Below are 23,051 nucleotides of genomic sequence, written 5' to 3' on the forward strand. Positions count from 1 at the left end.
CATTCACTAAGTGCTTTTGAAAATAAAGAAAACCCTGAGAATAATGTTAGTCATTGTTTAGCTATGAAAGCCAGAAATAGGTGAAGAACAATTCTGTATAGAGTGTTATGAAATGCCTCATTAGGCAGTATTGCTTTTTCTCCCTCCTGATCATTGTTTTTTTTTTTTTTTTTATTTAGTCAGTATACGGTGTATCAGAAGATTCCCAGTCACAGAGCCCCGTCCACATGGCTTCCCATGTGATTAGGAAAACGACAAAAGATGACTTGCGAAAACAGGTTGGTGCTATCATGGGAATGGTACTTACTTTTCCTTCAGATATTTCACTTATAAGTGTGATGAATGGGCAGCTGCCTGGTATACATATACAGAAAAGACAAAGGGTGTAATCATACTGAGAATGAACCTTTTGAGGATGTGCACACATTTCTTTCAGCCAGGACTGACTTTGCATGGAAGAGAGGAGATAAAGCCAATCTACAGACAAAAAACCAAAAGGGGCCCATTAAATTTAAATCTTATTATCGATCACATAGGTAACATTATAAATCATGTCTGCCAGTCCCTTGTACCAGAAATGTGATCAAACTGTGATATATATTGATCTATGAAGCAGCAGCAGTTGGGTCTATAGGTCTGAAGTACTAAACTTTAAAGAGACTCTGTAACAACATTTTCAGCCTTATTTCTTCTATCCTATAAGTTCCTATACCTGTTCTAATGTGGTCTGTCTTACTGCAGCCTTTCCTAGTTGCACAGTGGCTGTATTATCTCTGTTATATAATCTAATCTTCTTTCACTGTCAGCTTTGTCGGCTCAGGCTGGAATGTGCTGCTCTGCTTGTGATAGTAAGAAGCTATACACACCCTCTCCACGCCCCCTCCAGGCTCTGTATGAGTCACAGGCTGAGCTTCTCTCAGCCTATCACATGCTGGTTAGCAGCCATGTCTTTTGTTTGTAAACAATGCCTAAAACTGGCAATTACAAGCCAGGATTGCAGCAGAGAGTGGCATAAACAGCACAGAGGGGCCCAGGAGAACATAATGAATAGAATGGTAAGCTTTTTATTGTAAGAATTTTAGAGTACAGATTCTCTTTAATGCTGGTTTTATCTAATTGTTTTAGTATTCTGTAAAGTTCAATTTATCTCATGATTCACTTAACATAAAAAAATACACATATGAGACAAAACATACAAAAAAAGCACTGGATAATAATGCATGTTTCATGACAGCTTTTCAGCTGTCTTGCATGTCTAGTCTAAGGTCAAACTAAAAGCCTTCCTCAAACAGGTACATTTGTTCAGCTTGTACTAGCTCTTTTTTGACATTTACAATCAGTAAACAAGAAATCGGCAGGGTGGAGAATGTGCCCCCCCCCCCCTTCACACAGGGCAACAGGGATACTTATAACTAGAGCTCACTAGATCTCTCTCTGTAACACTCGGTGAAGCACAGAGAGGTCTGATTACCGGTGACCTGCAGCGTCACGGGGAATACAGACGTATACCAGATTATATGTGATCTGCAGTATCACCGATAATCCAATATACTGGCTAACCTCTGTTCACCAGAGTAGAGTGTAGTGTTAGGTGTAACAGTAACACTTAGAGGACTAGGCCTCAGTACAGTAAGACGTACTGTACAGATTACTTCCGCAACCCTGAGCTCTCCAAGACGGGAGGAGTCAGACTGCTAGCAGGAAGTATCTTCTGAAAGTCACCCTCAGGCAGAAGGGTTACTAACAGAACGAAGAACCTCCTCCAATGGTGAGGTCGGTTCTCGAGGTCGGACAAGCCAGGTCGTACACACACAGACAGATAAGGTACAAGATCTAGAGGCAGAGGCGGAGTCAAAGTACAGGCAGGGTTCGGCAACGGGGTATCAGAAATATCGGAGTACAAAATCAGGATGCAGAGGCGGAGTCAAGGTACAGGCTGGGTTCAGCAACGGAGTATCAGAGATAACGAGGTACAAGGTCAAGGTTCAGAAGGATAGTCGAGGCAGGCAAAGGTCATAACAAATAATCACAATCAAACTAGTACTTTAAGCTATCAACAAATCTAGCTTAGTGTAGGATTACAGCTCCAGCTGGTCCCGGCACACTAACGGATCTGACTAACGGATCTGGGTGCTCCCACGTATGTGAACGCAACGCCAGACACCCAAGAAATGAACAGCCAGCAGTATATATACCCATACTGCTCTCCAGCTCCACCCCAAACACAGGACCAATGGGGAGTGGAGCCAGAGTCAGCTGACCAGCCTGGTCAGCTGACTCACCCATTCAAGCATATCTACCTCCTGAGTGCGCGCGCGCGCGTCACTCTAAAGCCTGAGGGACTATGAGTCCCAGCTGCAGTAGCCCCGTTCTGCGGTGTCTCCGCAGCGGGGACACCTGCCCCAGCCGCCGCGTCCAACGCGGCGGCTTTTCCGCGTTCAGCCTGTCTCTCCACGGGGACAGCCGCCTCACGCTGGGAGGAGGCGGCTGCCTCCCCGTGCGAGCGGCCACTGCACGCGGGAAGAGCCGCCGACCGCTGGCTAATGGCGGCGGCTCTTCCCCGCTTACTTACACTCTCTCTGTTCTTCCCAACTGCTATGGCTGGGGCAAGCATATCTCAGCAAAGAACACCCAACAATGTTTTCTCTTTCCTTGGGGTTGAACATGTTCACCACCATGGAAAGTTTCTGCTATGTAATAATTAAACTGGAAGCCTTTGGCTGCAACATCAGATAATGAGTGGTAATAACTGGTACGATCTATTTGTGAATAAAGGGCTCAGTAAGGTGTGATAATCAGTGGTGATTTATGCACTGCTTGTAAGAAGAAATTATATTTTTTTAAAATCAAAAAAATGTTTGCAGTATTAAAAACCTTTTGCATTAAGGACATCAGTACAAACGTGTTAATTTCACCTCTGATTTTACTTCTCAAAGGCACTATGGACCCGATCCAATTCATTTTTTTCTCCTATGTGATATTTTCACACCTTATCAATAAAATGTCTTTCAAGTCGCTTGTAAACAAGAAATTAGGCCCAGTGCACACCGAGCGGTTTTTGGAGCGATCCGCCGGCCGCATCCGCCTGGAAAAATGCTTGGCTAATGTATTGCAATGGGATGGTGCACACCGGCGGTTTGAGGTTTTTGCCAAGCCGCAAACGCGCCTCCTGCTGCGCGTTTGCGGTTTGCTAAAAAACCTCAAACCGCCGGTGTGCACCACACATTGAAATACAATAGCCAAGCGTTTTCACTGGCTGATGCGGCCGGCGGATCGCATACAAAATCCGCTTGGTGTGCACCCGGCCAAATATCTGCTCTCTGCTCCCAAAACCGCTAGCGTTTTGACGATCTGCTAGCGGTTTTGGTGTGCACTGGGCCTTACTGAGGATAATTTTGACAGGACTTTTCCTTACCTACTTTTTGGTACTTTTTCAATTTCATAGTGCAAAAGTTATTTTAGGCCTGGTGCACACCAGAGGAGTTTTTCTGAGCGTTTTGAGTTTTTGAAACCTCCTGCTAATGTTATCCTATTTGTCTGTGCACACTGGAGCGATGAGGTTTTATTAAAAAAAAACCATAGCATTACATTGGGAAGAGCTTTTGAAACCTCTAGCGTTTGGGGAGCTTTTCTGGTGTGTCTCAGCCCTTAAACAGAAGATGAAAAATTATCTTGTTGGAGAAAACTTAGGGACATAATTTTTCAGCTTCTGTTTAAAATGACTGCATCACTCTGCAGGTGAAAGTCATTTCTTGCTTGCTGGTGGTATTAAAGGCATTTTATTGATAATGTGTAAAAATATCACCTAGGAGAAAACTTAGGAGAAAAAGTGAATCAAATAAAGGCCTATTTGTTTTAACATGTGAAAAGTAAATATAAATCAATCAGAATTCTCAGTTTTGGCCAGTGAATTCTGTATTTGCGGGCGTACATAACGAAGAGGCGCCGGGTGATGCCGATAATGGTATCTTGCTACTAAGGTTATTTAACGTTTTATAAAATGTCCTAAAACGTTAAATAACCTTAGCAAAAAGATGTAATTACTGGCATCTGTGATACATTACCTGGTCCCGACAATCCCGTCTCTTCTCCACTTCCTGTTTAGTTTGGAAGAGTCCTGCAGCCAGCCAATCACCATGTGGGGACTAAAGCCGCATGGTGATTAGCTGGCTGCCGGGCTCATTCAAACTAACTAGTGGAGAGGAAAAGCGATCGTCCAGGAGCCAATAATGTATCATTTAACCCCTGCTGCCTTTCACACTGAACCCTCTGCTCACACCCTAACAGCTCCACGCACACTGCCTAACCCGGATTACACCCACCCCAGTGCCTAACACTAGCCCTCCCGTCTCTACGCCATCACCGGAGCAGGAAAAATGGAGCATACAGCAATAGAAACTTTCTGGCGCACCATTGAAAAGCACAGTAAACATAATTTACCGTTTTGAAGTGCAACATTCTGGCGCATTGATAGATAATTACCGGCAGGGCGTCCTGCGCCATAATTCCCCCCTGTACTTGAATAGCGGCCGTGTGCCAGAATGTTGCACTTCAAATCGGTAAATTACGTTTACCGTGCTTGTCAATGGTGCGCCAGAAAGTTTGCACCATTTTTTCCTGCTCTGATTCGGGGTGCCTTTTGGCCGATTGTGGCATACAGAATTCTGGGAGGCAATAAATATCACTCCAATAAATATCAAAGGGAAATTTCACTTTTGTTGAAAAAAAATTGCAATCTATTCAGCTGTGCGTATTAAGAAGCAGTGTTGATGCCCCAATATAATGATAATATAACAATATCAATGTTGGTACTCACATATTAACCACTCTATCTAACTCTCTAACTAATTGGCTAACATCTGATTCAACAGCATATGCTATTAGTGGCAGCAAGTAGAGAACTTTATTAGAAGAGCACTAACATCCCCTCTCTCCAATGTCTAACATTAACCTCTCGTCTACAATTCCTAACACTAATCTCTCCTCTACAATGCCTAACACTAACTTCCTTCTCTCCTGTGCCTAACACCATCTCACCCCTCTCCTGTGCCTAACACTAAACTCCCTCTCTCTCCAATGCTTAAAGTGGACCTGATCTTTTGCACAGGACAGAAGGAAAATATAGAGAAATGCACCCTGTATGTATTTAGAGAGTTTAGCCTGTTTAATTCCCCCTCATTGGTATATGTAAAGAGAGAACCGAGAGCCCAATATAGTGTAGTAAGTATTGATAAATGAGTTTATGAGACGAGTACAACTTTTATACTCACTACCCAGGGTTACCTTCAGGCAACCACTGTATAAGCAGGTGAGGAGATTATCCTGTCCTCACTCAGGATTAAGAAGTTGCTCTCTGTAGACAGGAAAAAGAAAGGGGTATCCCCCTCCACCAGGGGTGGATATCAAATATAACGAAATGAAGAGCAAAGGCGCCAAAAGAACAAAATCAACTATTAAAAAGTTTAAAAATGCTTAGGAGGCAGTGGTAGACTTATCTCCTACAAGCAGACACAAGAAGCTGTGTATTCAAAACACGTACATTTTTATTGGTACACTCCAAGGGGATATTCGCAATGCGTTTCGCAGGCCTTTTTGAGGTGCCAGGTGTTACCCGGACCGAATGCTGTTGTGTACTCCAACAATCTATTGCCTGATGAGGCAGGTCTAGGCCTGCGAAACGCATTGCGAATATCCCCTTGGAGTGTACCAATAAAAATGTACTTGTTTTGAATACACAGCTTCTTGTGTCTGCTTGTAGGAGGTAAGTCCACCACTGCCTCCTAAGCATTTTTAAACTTTTTAATAGTTGATTTTATCCTTTTGGCGCCTTTGTTCTTCATTACGTTATATCCCCCTCATTGGTGTCTAATCACAAATTGTAATCTGATCTTAATCTTGTGTCACATGACTGCCACGGCAGATAAGGCAGACAAGCCCATTTGAATGCACAGGCTGTAAACAATATGTCTGCTTCCATGAATCAGGAAGTAGAAACTGTGCAGATTTATTTTAGGATTTGTATCAGCTGTAACAAAGAAATGTTTTTTGTTTAAAGGTTCTTATGCTGTTTTGCATCTTTTAGAACAGAGAGGACATTCTGATTTCAGGTCCGCTTTAACATTAACTCCCCCTTTTCCTGTACCTAACACTAACCTCCCCTCTTCAGTGCCTAACACTAACCTCCCCTCTTCAGTGCCTAACACTAACCTCCCCTCTTCAGTGCCTAACTCTAACCTCCCCTCTCTTCTATACCTCACGCTAATTTTCTCTCTCTGGCCCATATGCAATTTAATTTTTCTCCTGAGTTGTCTCATAGGAGATCATTGTACATCTTAAATCCTGAATAACTTTTCAGGACTTTGCAATGGAAACAGTACCAAAAAGTAGGTGAAAATGTACAATTCAAATTATTTTGAGTATTTTTTTTTTTTTTGCTTGCAGGTGGTTTAAATTACATTTTATTGACAGTTCTGAAAATATCACCTAGGAGAAAACTTGGGAGAAAAAGGGAATTTCACATGGGCCTCCGGCATGGGTCATTCCTAACACAATCCTCTGCATTCCAATGCCAAACACTTCTCCACTCTGATACCAAACGCTAACCTCTCTCTCCTCTGCCTAGAATTAGCCTCTACTTTCCTCTGCCTAACATTGACCTCTCCTCTAGCCTCCCCAGCTGCCATCAAAGCAGCTTTTAGGTGATCATCTGTTAAAGTGGACCCAAATTAAAAATACAAGATTTCAGAAATAAAATGTATTCTCTAAATTATAATAATACAGTGGGTTGCAAAAGTATTCAGCCCCCTTGAAGTTTTCCACATTTTGTCACATTACTGCCACAAACATGAATCAATTTTATTGGAATTCCACATGAAAGACCAACACAAAGTGGTGTACACGTGAGAAGTGGAACGAAAATCATACATGATTCCAAACATTTTTTACAAATAAATAACTGCAAAGTGGTGTGTGCATAATTATTCGGCCTCCTTTGATCTGAGTGCAGTCAGTTGCCTATAGACATTGCCTGATGAGTGCTAATGACTAAATAGAGTGCACCTGTGTGTAATCTAATGTCAGTACAAATACAGCTGCTCTGTGAGGGCCTCAGAGGTTGTCTAAGAGAATATTGGGAGCAACAACACCGTGAAGTCCAAAGAACACACAAGACAGGTCAGGGATCAAGTTATTGAGAAATTTAAAGTAGGCTTAGGCTACAAAAAGATTTCCAAAGCCTTGAACATCCCACTGAGCACTGTTCAAGCGATTATTCAGAAATGGAAGGAGTATGGCAAACTGTAAACCTACCAAGACAAGGCCATCCACCTAAACTCACAGGCCGAACAAGGAGAGCGCTGATCAGAAATGCAGTCAAGAAGCCCATTGTGACTCTGGACGAGCTGCAGAGATCTACAGCTCAGGTGTGGGAATCTGTCCATAGGACAACTATTAGTCGTGCACTGCACAAAGTTGGCCTTTATGAAAGAGTGACAAGAAGAAAGGCATTGTTAACAGAAAGCATAAGAAGTCCCGTTTCCCACAAGCCATGTGGGGGATACAGCAACCATGTGGAAGAAGGTGCTCTGGTCAGATGAGACCAAAATGGAATTTTTTGGCCAAAATGCAAAACGCTATGTGTGGCAGAAAACTAACACTGCACATCACTCTGAACACACCATCCCCACTGTCAAATATGGTGGTGGCAGCATCATGCTTGGGGGGTGCATCTCTTCAGCAGGGACAGGGAAGCTGGTCAGAGTTGATGGGAAGATGGATGGAGCCAAATACAGGGCAAATTTGGAAGAAAACCTCAAGGAGACTGCAAAAGACTTGAGACTGGGGCGGAGGTTCACCTTCCAGCAGGACAATGACCCTAAACATAAAGCCAGGGCAACAATGGAATGGTTTAAAACAAAGTATATCTATGTGTTAAAATGACCCAGTCAAAGTCCAGATCTAAATCCAATCGAGAATCTGTGGCAAGATCTGAAAACTGCTGTTCACAAACGCTGTCCATCTAATCTGACTGAGCTGGAGCTGTTTTGCAAAGAAGAATGGGCAAGGATTTCAGTCTCTAGATGTGCAAAGCTGGTAGAGACATACCCTAAAAGATTGGCAGCTGTAATTGCAGCAAAAGGTGGTTCTACAAAGTATTGACTCAGGGGGCCGAATAATTACGCACACCTTACTTTGCAGTTATTGATTTGTAAAAAATGTTTGGAACGATGTATGATTTTCGATCCACTTCTCACGTGTACACCACTTTGTATTGGTCTTTCACGTGGAATTCCATTAAAATTGATGCATGTTAGTGGCAGTAATGTGACAAAATGTGGAAAACTTCAAGGGGGCCGAAAACTTTTGCAACCCACTGTAAATAGCAGCCTTTTTTCAGCTGCATGATGACAACTATAAAATATTTTACATTTATTGGAGAAACCCCTCCCTTCCTTTCATACTGCTGGGACATAATCCGACAAACTGGCGGAGTAGGTGGTGTCCGGCAATAGAGGAATTGCTAATGGCTGCCACCTGTATAACCCTAGTTATGAAAAGAGAAGGGTGAAAAGCAGTCACTAAAATTCTCATAGGCTTGAAGGAGTGTTTATTTATCTGTGTATGTGTCAGAGTAGTGCAACTAAATATTTTGAATTAAAAAAATGTTTGGTTTGGGTCCACTTTAAGTCAACGGGCTAATATTTAAGTACCAAAATATTTTACAAGTTCAAGCATTAGCCTCTGAAAGTTTAACGGGTGATGCTAGGATCCCAGGACACCCAGAGCTCATCTGAGTGCCAGAGAAGGGGCAGGTGTACTAGAGGTGAGCTCTTAAAGCTAATGGGAACCGGGGGTTAAAATAAAAAGCCAGATACTTACCTAAGGAGAGGGAAGGCTCTGGGTCCTAATGAGACTGCCCTCTCCTCTCCTGGTGCCTTCGGTGCAGCGCAGGATCCCCCGTTTGAATCCCTGCCATGGGGGACTTCGGAAGCCGAGTCCTCCCGAAGACAGGTGGCTCCATACTGCGAACGTGCAAGTGTGCGAAAGAAGGGTGCTCACGCGTGCGCAATATGGAGCACCCGGGCTCCCGAATACTTTCCGAAGGCACCTTCGTCTGTCGGAAGGAGCAGTATTTGACCAATTTAGTCAAATACTTCTCCCGGGGACAGTGCTGCACCGGGGGAAGAGAGGGAAGGTTCATTAGGTCCCAGAGCCTGTCCTCGCCTTAGGTAAGTATCTAGCTTTTTAATTTAAATAGCACTTCCCATTTACTTCAATTGCAATTTGAGTTATTTGTCGGTTTTGGAACTTTTTAGTTGTCTGCAGAGTAAAATAGAAAGATGATTCTAATAAAATTAAATTTAAAAAAAAATGCATGCAGCACCTATGGATGTTTATGACAAAAATGGAATTTCCATTTAAGTGTTATCTCCTGATGCTAATAAAATCACGAAGATTGGTGGTAGAACTACCTTCAGCAGTGCTTTGTCAGCACATATTCTCCTGAAATGTAACACTGAAATTCATGCTGCAAGAATGCAGGGGCTCAAGTTTCTATTCCTGTGTTTGGGAAATGGTTGAAATTGTCTAATTATCAGGCAATGCCTGAGAACTATGAATAACTCTTGCTAATCAAATATTATTTTTTCAGTTTGTCAGTTTTGGCCTCAATTAACGCTAAATTGTTCTTTTTGCAGATTCATTTTCTGAATGTTCAGATAGATCGACATTGTTTAAAAATGTCCAAAGTAGCTGACAGGTGAGTTTTAAGAGTGTGGACAGTGTGTGCCTGACCTCACACTATACACAGATTTTCAATTGATTTCAGTATGAGATTGATAAAAAATCTGTGGAGCTACCTGCCTCACTGCCCAGATCCCCCCCCCCCATCTGTGCTACCCCCAGCCAGCAACAGAGCTCTCACGTGTCCCGTTAGCGTATGTTCTCTACATTTAGTGGTTTACTTCATGCTGTGGGTTTCCTCTTCCTCGTGTCCTCTCCTCTCCGTTCCTGTGTGATCGGCTGACGATCCATTTCAGACCAAAATTGGGCAATGTTTGCGTTAGTGATTTCTAGCAAATTCGATCACAGTGATCAAATCTGCCATATATTGACAGGTAAAATCACCTAGTGTATGGCCAGCATAAAGGACCACTCCAGCGAAAAAAGTAAGAAGTTAAAATCTAGCAGATTTTGGACTAGTCTATCTCCTTATGGGAGATTTTTAAGGTTGTCTTTGTTTTCTGTTTTTACTGAACATTAATTTAACTGCCAAAATAGTAAGATACCAACCAGCCTCCTTACTTGCACATTATTTTAGCAGTTAGAATTGGCAACTGCCGTACAGGAAATGCGTTTGAAAACAAAGAAAACCCTGAGAATCCCCCAGGAGGAAATGGACTAGTCCAAAATCTGTGGGATTTTAACTGCTTACTTTTTTTTCTAGAATGGTCCATTGAGGCAGCAAAGAAGAATGTTATTGAACTCAAGAATGGGGTGTGCCACCTATGGATTGGAAATGGCTTTGGGAGGAATGAGGGACACTAGAGGCATTTGCAAACTGCAGGGAGAAAGAATCTGGAACAAAGAAATAGTAGTAGAAATAGAGCGTTTGGAAGGAAGCAGAGAGTGCAGCCGACAATCCACAACCACAGGTCACTAGTGGGAGGTATAGAGTATACACTGATGTACATTCACTCAAGGGGAGATGGTATTTCTGTAACACAATATCTGTACAGGGCTTCAGAAGATGTCGGTGCTGTATAAATACTAATAATAAAACCAATTTACAAAGTTCTATTAGGGTACATGATAGATTAGTGGCCTAGTACATTGTCTGAAAACACTTGCCTGATTCTGTGTATTTGTGGTCAAATGTGTAATAATAGTTAATATTTGCAAAATGAAGATACTAACCAATGTTAAAACATACATACTTCTCTGCAAGGTCCTTATGCTGTTAGACATTGCTTATAATGTGAACTGCTATAACTTTCTGGTCTCTTAAAATGTGAATTGTAACTCTCTGTTTCTTGTGCAGCTTTATTGCTTACTCTGAACAATATACAGAGTATGATCCTTTCCTCACTCCGGCTGATCCTTCCAATCCATGGATAAGTGATGATTCCACGTTCTGGGATTTAGAAGTCAGGTACAGTGTACACATATCTCCTGTACTTGTTCTGTACATTCTGAGAAAAGCGAGGCCAGTGGGTGTTACCATAGTTTTACATTTGGCCACTTCATATAAAGGTCAGTGGAGCAGTGCAATAACTGCCTCCCAACAACCACAGCCAACCTCCTGCACCAACTTACCATTTGTACACAGTGGTACAAAGTCTTAATTAAATGATTGCTTAGCAATTTTCTCCCAGCCAGCTGGCCTAAACTGTCACCTCCAATCAACCAAAAGAATTGGATTGGGTGGTCAATCGTTGAGGCAATTGCACCATCGATGGGCACCTTAAAGAGAACCCGAGGTGGGTTTGAAGAATATTATCTGCATACAGAGGCTGGATCTGCCTATACAGCCCAGCCTCTGTTGCTATCCCAAAACCCCCTAAGGTCCCCCTGCACTCTGCAATCCCTCATAAATCACAGCCACGCTGCTGACAAACAGCTTGTCAGAGCTGGCTGTGTTTATCTCTATAGTGTCAGTCTGCCTCTCTCCCCGCCTCCTGCAGAACTCCAGTCCCCGCCTGCATCACTTCCCTCCCTGCTGATTGGAGGGAAGGGATGGGGGCAGGGACTGGAGCTATGCAGGAGGCGGGGGAGCAGCTGAGACTGACACTACAGATGTAAACACAGCCTCACAGCATGGCTGTGATTTATGAGGGATTGCAGAGTGCAGGGGCACCTTAGTGGGGTTTGGGATAGCAACAGAGGCTGGGCTGTATAGGCAGATCCAGCCTCTGTATGTAGATAACATTCTCTAAACACACCTCGGGTTCTCTTTAAGATTAAGAGTCCTTTAGGTCATCCAACTGGCAAAAAGTAAAACCTCTTGGCCAATAGGATTGTAAATCCACCCACCAAGCCATTGTTGGGCGATTTTGAGGAATCCATGCACCGTTCACCATAGTATGACTAATTCCTGACAGACATATCCTGCACTATTTATTGGAGTAATTGGGCAGTTTTAAAGAGCGTATATATCCATTGTGTGACTTCGGTCTATATTTCATTTTATTTCTAGTAAATGTCAACCTACCTAAATACTCATGACCTGCTTTGCCACCATATTTGCAAGTGTTCTTAGGGCTCTTTCACACTAGAGCCCGTTTCCTGTGCTTTGCCGCAAAGTCGAAACTTCGCGTTAACCAAGGTAAAATGAAAGTCCATCGTGTTTAATTTTACCTTTCACACCCGACGCTGCGTTTCGGTACGTTGCGGTTCGGCACACCCGTGAGCTTTTAATTGTCGAGATCCGGCGGTTTCCCGTCGGGTGAATAAATAACTACCGCCGCTGATTGTGTCGCACTGCAGCATCCCAATGACCCACCGCAGGCTATTTAAGGCGTGCAGGAGAACGGCTCCTGCATGCGCTGTTAGATGTGAAAGAGCCCTTAAACTTTTCCAAGGCATTCCTTATGTTCTCTTATTCAAGTTTGTATTGGTGGAGTCAAACAATTGTCAGCTCAGACATTGCATGTGACAATTTTGATCTAAACTTATCTGTGGAAATTACAAATGCCTTACAACTGCTGGACAGAGTTGCCTGTCTGAATGCTCTTATCCAGCTACATGTACAATATAGGAGGTGGAGGCTGCTCTCAGCTGAATGGTAACCATGCCGGTCAGCTGCTTTCAACCCATCTGTATGAATTAGGCTAAAGGCACATATTGTTATAAATAAAGCAGAATGAGCCATATATAGAGGCAAGGATCTCCCTCCTCTGGCACCTGGTTCCCATAATTCCTCCATGAAGCAATGGCCAGCAGCATGGGTGGTACAGAGCAGTACTCAAGTACGGTGGAGGGGACCAGCTAGATGGGTGAGCTTGGGTTTAACATGTTCATAGCGTCGTAATGTGTTTCGGCAGATCCCCGCCTTCATCAGATAATCTCATGAAGGCGGAGCCTTCCACCGAAAAGCGTAATGACATTATGAGCATGCTGTACACAGGCTGGGTGGAACTTGACATAACCAGTCATCTCTCATTTTAATGTTTTAGTAGAAAGATCTTCCATCCAGTATTCTAGCTGAACTCCTCTAGTATCAGTTGTGTCACTGGTAGTTTGGACTGAGTGAACACTGAATAATGTAATGTTTAACGGATGAATGACAAAAGCAGTAATTAGCTGTTATAAAGGCAGCAACACATACAATCTGAATTGCTTGCTTTTTTGCAGGTTATAAGATCTTGGGGCTCTTTTAATAAAAATAGATAACTTTTTAAGTTCAGCCTAATAGGCAATTAGAGAAAGCTTGCAAAGTGCCCATAGGGAAAGCAAAGCAAGAGTATATTGATCCATACAGCTGACTATTCAGGGTATTTTTTCACATGTGGTTTGTTGTTCCCACCACTGATAAACAACTAATGCCTGTTGTTGCAAATTTACACGAGTGAACGTTTATGCTCATAAAGTCTTACCACTCAAAACTTAAAGAGAATCTGTACACTAAAATTCTTACAATAAAAAGCATACCTGCTGCGATCCTGGCTTGTAATTGCCAGTTTTAGGCAGTGTTCACAAACAAAAGACATGGCTGATAACCAGCTTGTGATAGGCTGAGAGGAGCTCAGTCTGTGACTCACACAGAGCCTGCAGGGGGCGTGAAGAGGGTGTGTATAGCTTCTATCCTATCACAAGCAGATCAGCACATTCCTGCCTGAGTGCTGAGCCCGACAAAGCCGCCAGAGGAAAGAAGATTAGATTATATAACAGAGATAATACAGTGTACAAGATACAGAGGCGCCAAAAGAATAAAAGGTAATTAAATGAACTTAAAAAACCAACTGGTTAAACAGAGGAGGCAGCGGTGGTCTTACTTCCTCCAAACAGACACAGGCAAGGACTGCGATTCAGACAGTCAACAATTTATTCGGAACTCCAAAAAACAATGCAACGCGTTTCACGGGCCATACATCCCGCTTCCTCAGGCAAAATACAGTAGGAGTCACAGCTGCAGAAAATACACAAACAGAAAACCAGAGGCATAAAATCGTCAAAGTGCTGATATGAATACGTAAATTTACATTTTGCATTACATTTTAGTGACAAGTTGTGTGCGGGTTATAAATATTAGTTTCGAACTGATAGTAGTCTCAAAGGTATGCTTGACAGCTTTAGAATGGGTAGGGGGAATGTTAAAGGTGCATTGTGCTGAACAGAGTAAGACCAATGATAAATACAAACAAATATGCAAATACTCAAAGTAAAAATTGGCTGGGTTTGCTGCCGGTTGTTGCGGACATCATGCAGAACAACAGTGAATAGTGGGTGAAATTGGGAGAAAGGGTTGACGTGGTCTAGAGGAGGAGGAAGGAGGGAGGGTGTTGGAATGGCTAAAAAGACAGGTGGGGGTGTTTTTGGCAGCAAGTAAACAAGGGTATAAGGAGAAGGCAGACTTACCATCTGTATTATATCAGTGAGCTCGGCGCCTCTGTAATGCCAGAGGACACCTGAGTTCATTAAGTAGCATGGATTAGTATGAGGAATGTGAGAGTACTTCCGGGCGGAAGTGTGTCATAGAGGGGCGGGGCCATCATGTGTTTATACTTTGTAAATAAAGTTGGGGGAAAAAAGGAAAGAATGTTAGATTATATAACAGAGATAATACAGCCACTGTGCAACTAGGAAAGGCTGCAGTAAGACAGACCACATTAGAACAGGTATAGGAACTTATAGGATAGAAGAAATAAGGCTGAACATTTTGTTACAGAGTCTCTTTAAGAGGCAAAACTTAGTTTGTTAACTATATAAGATATGTAATATCAGCTGATAATGCACATGCAGGTACAAACATTGCACCTGTTATCTGCTCACTAACCCTTTATTTTATGTGTTGTATATGCATAGTTCACGGATAACTGAAGTGAAAGGGATATGGAGGCTGACATATTTATTTCCTTTTAAACATTGCAGATTGTCTGGCTGTCCTGCTGATACTATGCCTCTAATACTTTTAGCCATAGACCCTGAACTAGCATATGCAGATCAGGTGTTTCTGACATTATCGTCAGATCTGACAAGATTAGCTTCATGCTTGTTTCTGGTGTTATTCATACACTACTGCAGGGCTTCCAGGCAACCGGTATTGTTTAGAAGAAAATAAATATTGCAGCCTTCATATTCTTCTCACTACAGTTGTCCTTTAACTGAAAGAAAGTCTGCCACACATAAACTTTTATTTGTGTAAAATAGCATGCATAGATCCATGTATTAAAGCATGACACTACTTTGTGAATCCATCCAATTAAGACCATAATGAATATTTAAAGGGAATCTGAAGTGAAAATACAGTGGGATGCGAAAGTTTGGGCAACCTTGTTAATCGTCATGATTTTCCTGTGTACATTGTTGGTTGTTACAATAAAAAATGTCAGTTAAATATATCATATCGGAGACACACAGTGATATTTGAGAAGTAAAATTAAGTTTATTCGATATACAGAAAGTGTGCAATAATTGTTTAAATAAAATGAATTAGGTGCATACATTTGGGCACCACAAAAAAGAAATGAAATCAATATTTAGTAGATCCTCCTTTTGCAGAAATTACAGCCTCTAAATGCTTCCTGTAGGTTCCAATGAGAGTCTGGATTCTGGTTGAAGATATTTTGGACAATTCCTCTTTACAAAACATCTCTAGTTCATTCAGGTTTGATGGCTTCCGAGCATGGACAGCTCTCTTCAACTCACACTACAAATTTGAAATTATATTCCGGTCTGGGGACTGAGATGGTCATTCCAGAACCTTGTACTTGTTCCTCTGCATGAATGCCTTAGTGAATTTTGAGTAGTGCTTAGGGTCGTTGTCTTGTTGAAAGATCCAGCCCCGGCGCAACTTCCGCTTTGTCACTGATTCCTGGACATTGGTCTCCAGAATCTGCTGATACTAAGTGGAATCCGTGCGTCCCTCAACTCTGACAAGATTCCCAGTCCCTGCATTGGCCACATAGCCCACAGCATGATGGAACCATCACCATATTTTACTGTAGGTAGCAGGTGTTTTTCTTGGAATGCTGTGGGGTTTTTTTCTCCATGCATAATGCCCCTTGTTATGCCCAAATAACTCAATTTTAGTTTCATCAGTCCACAGCACCTTATTCCAAAATGAAGCTGGCTTGTCCAAATGTGCTTTAGCATACCTGTTTGTGCTGTGGGCGAAGAAAAGGCTTCCTCTGCATCACTTTCGCATACAGCATCTCCTTATGTAAAGTGTGCCGAATGGTTGAACGATGCACAGTGACTCCATCTGCAGCAAGATGATGTTGTAGGTCTTTGGTGCTGGTCCGTGGGTTGATTGTGACTTTTCTCACCATTCGTAGCTTCTGTCGGTCTGAGATTTTTCTTGTTCTGCCACTTCGAGTCTTAACTTGAACTGAGCTTGTGGTCTTCCATTTCCTCAATATGTTCCTAACTGTGGAAACAGACAGCTGAAATCTCTGAGACAGCTTTCTGTATCCTACCCCTAAACCATTATGGTGAACAATCTCTGTCTTCAGGTCATTTGAGAGTTGTCTTGAGACCCCCATATTGCTACTCTTCAGAGAAAATTAAAATAGGAGGAAAACTTACATTTACCCCCTAAATACTCTTTCTCATAATTGGATCCACTGTGTATGTAGGTCAGGGGTCATTGAGCTTACCAAGCCAATTTGAGTTCCAATAATTAGTTCTAAAGGTTTTGTAATCAAGAAAATTACCCAAATTGCCCAAATTTATGCACCTGCCTAATTTTATTTAAACAATTATTGTGCACTTTTTGTAAATCCAATAAACTTCATTTCACTTCTCAAATATCACTGCGTGAGTCTCCTATATGATATATTTCACTGACATTTTTTATCGTAACAACCAATGATTTATACAGGAAAATCATGACAATTAACAAGGCTGCTAAAACTTTCGCATCCCACTGTAAACTTATGAGATAATGATCCGTATGTGTAGTACAGCTAAGGAATAGAACATTAGTAGCACAAATATGAGTCTCATATTGTATCCAATACAGGAAGAGTTGAGAAACTTCAGTTGTTATCTATGCAAACGAGCTTCACTGAGCTCTCTGACTAATTTAGTCAGAGAGCAATGCTGTTTTCTGAAGCACTTATCTCAACCTTTCTCTCACTGTTTCTTGTTTGTTTAAAGTTTTTCTGCCAGGAAGTTCAAAGGGTCATTAGCTCTGCTCTGCTTCATCATTTAAATACAAAGTGTTAAAATTTGTAAAATGCAAATATTAGAGAATGATGCAATGTTATAGAAAAACAGCTATATAACTGAAAATAAAAATATGGGACTCTTTTCTTTGCTACTAATGCTCTATTAATTATCCGTACTACACATACAATTCACTATATCATATGTTGGGGGAGGGTCGCGTCATTGTCACTTTAAAGCAAACCAGATGTGTGGTAGTTCACCTCAGGTTTGATCCCAACCTAAGAAGAGGGAAGGCTCTGGATTCTCTAGTCTAGAGCTTCCCCGTTCCTCCGTGCTGCCCGTCGTCCCCTCCAGGGGTGCAGCTAAGGTTTTTGTGGCCCCAAGCGGACTGTAGCAAGAGGCCCTATCCTGCGGCGCGCGAAGCGCGCCGTGGTGAAAAATGGGTGTGGCTATCCCGCATAAGTGGGCGTGGCCATGACATGTGGGTGGAGCAGGAGGGCGGATTGGGGCGGGGCTGTTTGCGGGGAAAAAATGGATGTTGGGGTGATTGAGGCGCGCGTAGCGCGCCGAAAGATTGGCGCGGCCATGACATTGTATGGGCGAAGCTTAACCGTAGCACAGCAAATATAGCCAACTATGACCATTAAATAATAAATGCAGCAACAGTTACCCCAGACACCAGAAAATAAAAACGCAATTTGGGCCACATTTCAGCAGAAATCAAACGCAATTAGGGCACATTTTCAGCAGAAATCAAACGCAATTAGGGCACATTTTCAGCCGAAATCAAACGCAATTAGGGCACATTTTCAGCAGAAATCAAACGCAATTAGGGCAGAGTTCAGCAGAAATCAAACGCAATTAGGGCCACATTTTCAGCAGATATCAAACGCAATTAGGGCACAGTTCAGCAGAAATCAATCGCAATTAGGGCACAGTTCAGCAGAAATCAATCGCAACTAGGGCCACATTTTCAGCAGATATCAAACGCAATTAGGGCACAGTTCAGCAGAAATCAATCGCAATTAGGGCCACATTTTCAGCAGATATCAAACGCATTTAGGGCACAGTTCAGCAGAAATCAATCGCAATTAGGGCCACATTTTCAGCAGATATCAAACGCAATTAGGGCACAGTTCAGCAGAAATCAATCGCAATTAGGGCCACATTTTCAGCAGATATCAAACGCAATTAGGGCACAGTTCAGCAGAAATCAATCGCAATTAGGGCCACATTTTCAGCAGATATCAAACGCAATTAGGGCACAGTTCAGCAGAAATCAATCGCAATTAGGGCCACATTTTCAGCAGATATCAAACGCAATTAGGGCACAGTTCAGCAGAAATCAATCGCAATTAGGGCCACATTTTCAGCAGATATCAAACGCATTTAGGGCACAGTTCAGCAGAAATCAATCGCAATTAGGGCCACATTTTCAGCAGATATCAAACGCATTTAGGGCACAGTTCAGCAGAAATCAATCGCAATTAGGGCCACATTTTCAGCAGATATCAAACGCAATTAGGGCACAGTTCAGCAGAAATCAATCGCAATTAGGGCCACATTTTCAGCAGATATCAAACGCATTTAGGGCACAGTTCAGCAGAAATCAATCGCAATTAGGGCCACATTTTCAGCAGATATCAAACGCATTTAGGGCACAGTTCAGCAGAAATCAATCGCAATTAGGGCCACATTTTCAGCAGATATCAAACGCAATTAGGGCACAGTTCAGCAGAAATCAATCGCAATTAGGGCCACATTTTCAGCAGATATCAAACGCAATTAGGGCACAGTTCAGCAGAAATCAATCGCAATTAGGGCCACATTTTCAGCAGATATCAAATGCAATTAGGGCACAGTTCAGCAGAAATCACTCGCAATTAGGGCCACATTTTCAGCAGATATCAAATGCAATTAGGGCACAGTTCAGCAGAAATCAATCGCAAATTCGCAATTAGGGCTGCGGCTGCAAAAAGAAAAGAATTTACTCACCTGGCAGGCTGGCACTGGCAGAAGTCTTCTCTCCCTGGTCTCCTCTCCCGGCCGGCTCCTCAGGCGCGCAGTTCCCACGGAGCTCCCTCCCTGGCTTCCTCCTCCAATCTCCCGCGCTGATTCATGCAGGGCTACGGGTCGGGAAGATGGCCACCCGAAGCCCTGTACTGGAGACATAGTCTCCAGAGCAGGGCTTCGGCGGCGGCCATCTTCCTGTAGCCCTGCTCTGCTCTGCCAGTGCCAGCCCGGCGGGGCTGCGGGGAAAAAGTGACGTCACGCCGACGTCACGGAGCCGCCGAGGCCCCTAAGATTGTGAGGCCCCAAGCGACCGCTTGGTTCGCTTTATGCCTCGCGGCGCCCCTGGTCCCCTCCCCATAAACTTTATGGATTTCTTAGCGCTCCGGTAGTCTTCAGGCAGCCTTTTGGAAGTACTCATGTCCCCAAATACTTCTAAAGACGAGCACATCCTTACTGCATACATGTGAGTCCAGGTTTGCACATGTGCAGTACGGAAGCGCTCAACTTCACTCATCTTGGAAGTACTTAGGGACACAAGTACCTCACTTTAGGTTCACTTTAACCACTTAAGGACCAGGGGATTTTGCACTGATCGGTGCTGCGTGGGCTCTACAGCCCGCAGCACCGATCAGGAATGTCTCAGGGCGATCAGACTTCCCCCCTTTTTTCCCCACTAGGGGGATGTCCTGCAGGGGGGGTCTGATCGCCGCCGGCTACTACTGATTTGCGGGGGGCTCCTCAAAGCCCCCCTCCGCAGCGTTTTCCGGGCTCCCCTGCTTTCCCTCCCTCTCCCTTTACCTCTGAGCAGCGCAGGACGGATATCCGTCCTGCGCCTGATAGGATAGGCTTCTGCCTATCAGATGCCGGCGATCCCCGGCCAATCAGAGGCCGGGGATCGCCGATCTACGTCACGGCGCTGCTGCGCAGCAGCGCCGTGTGATGTAAACAGCGGGGATTCCTTCCCCGCCTGTTTACATTATGCGTGCGAGCCACGATCGTCGGCTCGCACACTGTTCACGGAGGCAGTCTCCGTGAACCGGCATGGAAAGGCCGCTCGATCGATCCATGCTATACCACTAACGACCCGCCGACGCCTATCGGCGTTAGGCGGTCGTTAAGTGGTTAATATTTCCATAGGCCAACAACTAATAACTAGTTGGAAGTGCAGTGCTAATAAGGAAGTGCAGTGCAGTGCTAATAAGGAAGTGCAGTGCTTCTCTATTAGGATAGTGATGTCACTGGAGTAGTGAAAGGTACCTCTGAAACCACACTTATCAATCTTTTAAAACAGATCAGTGGACAAGGTTGTCATTTTCTGATGAGGATAAAATGTCTAACTTTAAAGGGGCACTACAGCAAAAAGAATGTAAAATTTAACCACTTTACCCCCGCCCGTACGGATTTCTCCGTCCCTTTTTCCATCCTTTAACCCCCAGGGACAGAGAAATCCGTACTTTGCGCACTCCCGCCGCTGCCCGCGCTCCCGCTCGTAAACACGCCGCCGCACGCTCGCCCAGAGATCAACAAACGGGAAAATCCATTCCCGTTCGTTGATCTAAGCCCCGCAATGATCCACTGCCGCTCGGCTGAGCAGCGCGATCATTGTGAGCAATAACAAACTCCCAGCCTCTTTCTACTTCCTGCAAGCGTCCGGAAGGACGCTTGCAGGTCGCATGAAACAAAAAGTTACTGTTGCCATCTTGTGGCCAAATAGTAAAACTACACCCTAAGTATTTTTTACACACAAATAAACTAGTTTTACACAAAAAAATTAACTCCTTACCTCCCACACTCCCCAATTTTTTTTTTTGTAATAAAAAAAAAATAAAAAATTTACAATTTAAAAAAAATACATAAATAGTTACCTTAGGGACTGAACTTTTTAAATATTTATGTCAAGAGGGTATAACACTGTTACTTTATAAACTATGGGCTTGTAATTAGGGATGGACGCAAAACTGAAAAAAATGCACCTTTATTTCCAATTAAAATATTGGCGGCAAACATTGTGATAGGGACATAATTTAAACGGTTTTATAACCGGGATAAATAGGCATATACATTTAATGGGTTTTAATTACAGTAGCATGCATTATTTAGTGCCCCTTTAAAATAAATTTACATGATTACTAACTTATTTTGATCAAAACAACAGCAGACAGAATTTGGCCCCAAATAAACCGCACCACCAGGGTATTAGAGATGTAAACAAGCCTTTATTATATACATATCAAAAGTTTAAAAACAGAAGAAATATAGAAATATACATGTGGACAATGACTAAGAAAAATGGAGTGTCCATTTTTCTTATTCATTGTCCACATGTATATTTCTATTCATTTATAGTATGTTTATTAAATTGCAATTAGGGGATTATTCTCTTCCTTTTTTATCATGTAGTCATCCTTCGTGCCATTATTGTTACCTTAATTGCATTTCCTTATTCCATATCCCCTTTTTTAAATTCATGCTCGTCCTTGCCCTGTATTAATGGCTACGACTACAGGGGGCGTTTCTAGGGGTGGGGATGGTCGCTCACCTCATTGTGCATGTGGAAACCAGTCCCTCTGTGTGGCCACACACATTGATCTAACCCCTGACTCCGCCCCTCGCCGTACCCATTACGCATCACACACTGCGCACTATTTATGGGCACACCTGACAGGTGATCACATACACATGCTTGATCTATATACTAGTGACTGACACTTGTTGTTCACACGCCTACTTTCCAGTGATTTGGGGACTTTGCATATTTTGCATACTGTATATATATTGATTGTCATAGTCTATACTTAGACCGTTTATAATTTTTGCATTTTGTGCAATTGTTTTTATGTTTTTTACATTTTTGATATGGGTATAATAAACGCTTGTTTACATTTCTAATACCCTTGCGGTGCGGTTTATTTGGGGCCAAATTCTGTCTGCTGCTGTTTTGATTACTATACATTTTGGCCTTTCTGCACGCTATTGGTTGTATTAATTAATATTTATCAGCCTTTGTATTATTGTTGATGGTGCTTGTCCATCTCTTTGTGGTGTTCCATTCACTAACTTATTTTGGTCACCAATTTATTTTCCTTTGAGTAAAATATTTTTTGTGGGCAGAAACTTAGTAAGAGCACTTTGTTGTTTTCACTGAATGACTGTTTTGTTTTTTGTCTCTATATAAAGCAAAGAGCCATCCCAGCAGCGGGTGAAAAGATGGGGCTTCTCACTTGATGAAGTTCTTAAGGACCAAGTAGGACGAGAGCAGTTCCTGCGCTTTTTGGAGTCAGAATTTAGTTCTGAAAACCTCAGGTGAGGGATCTTCAGATTTCATGCTGGGCATACACGGCTCGTTTTTGGCACTTGATTCTCCCGCACGATCATTTCGCTGCTCAATTCCGCAGTCAATTCCCTTATCTTCCGCCCGTTTTTCTTATCTTTTTCCATTCATTGCAATGCGGAATGGAGCGGTGAAAGGATCGGGCCGGAGATCGGATATGTCGGAAATTATCTATCGAGCCATCTTAATGGCTCAAAGACGAGCCGTGTATGCCCAGCATTACAGGTTTCTTATTTCTTTAGTTGTAGATATGGTACCGTAATGCACTACACTGCTCAAAAAAATAAATGGAACACAAAAATAAGACATCCTAAATCTGAATGAATGAAATATTCTTATTACTGATCTTTACATAGTTGAATGTGCTGACGACAAAATC

The 23,051-nt window shown here is 42.9% G+C and overlaps 1 protein-coding gene across 3 annotated transcripts in view; it reads left to right on the forward strand.

The window, feature by feature from the left end:
- RGS6 (regulator of G protein signaling 6) overlaps positions 1 to 23,051 on the forward strand; it is a 531,053-nt gene that overhangs the window by 452,109 nt on the left and 55,893 nt on the right. For all 3 annotated transcript variants that reach the window (XM_068254099.1, XM_068254101.1, XM_068254100.1), the window contains 4 exons: positions 180 to 278; positions 9,696 to 9,757; positions 11,039 to 11,149; positions 22,519 to 22,644. In XM_068254099.1, coding sequence (XP_068110200.1) covers positions 180 to 278; positions 9,696 to 9,757; positions 11,039 to 11,149; positions 22,519 to 22,644 — 398 coding nt within the window. The remainder of the gene's footprint in view (positions 1 to 179; positions 279 to 9,695; positions 9,758 to 11,038; positions 11,150 to 22,518; positions 22,645 to 23,051) is intronic.

This window comes from Hyperolius riggenbachi, chromosome 9 (genome assembly GCF_040937935.1).
Source record: "Hyperolius riggenbachi isolate aHypRig1 chromosome 9, aHypRig1.pri, whole genome shotgun sequence".
NCBI lineage: Eukaryota > Metazoa > Chordata > Amphibia > Anura > Hyperoliidae > Hyperolius > Hyperolius riggenbachi.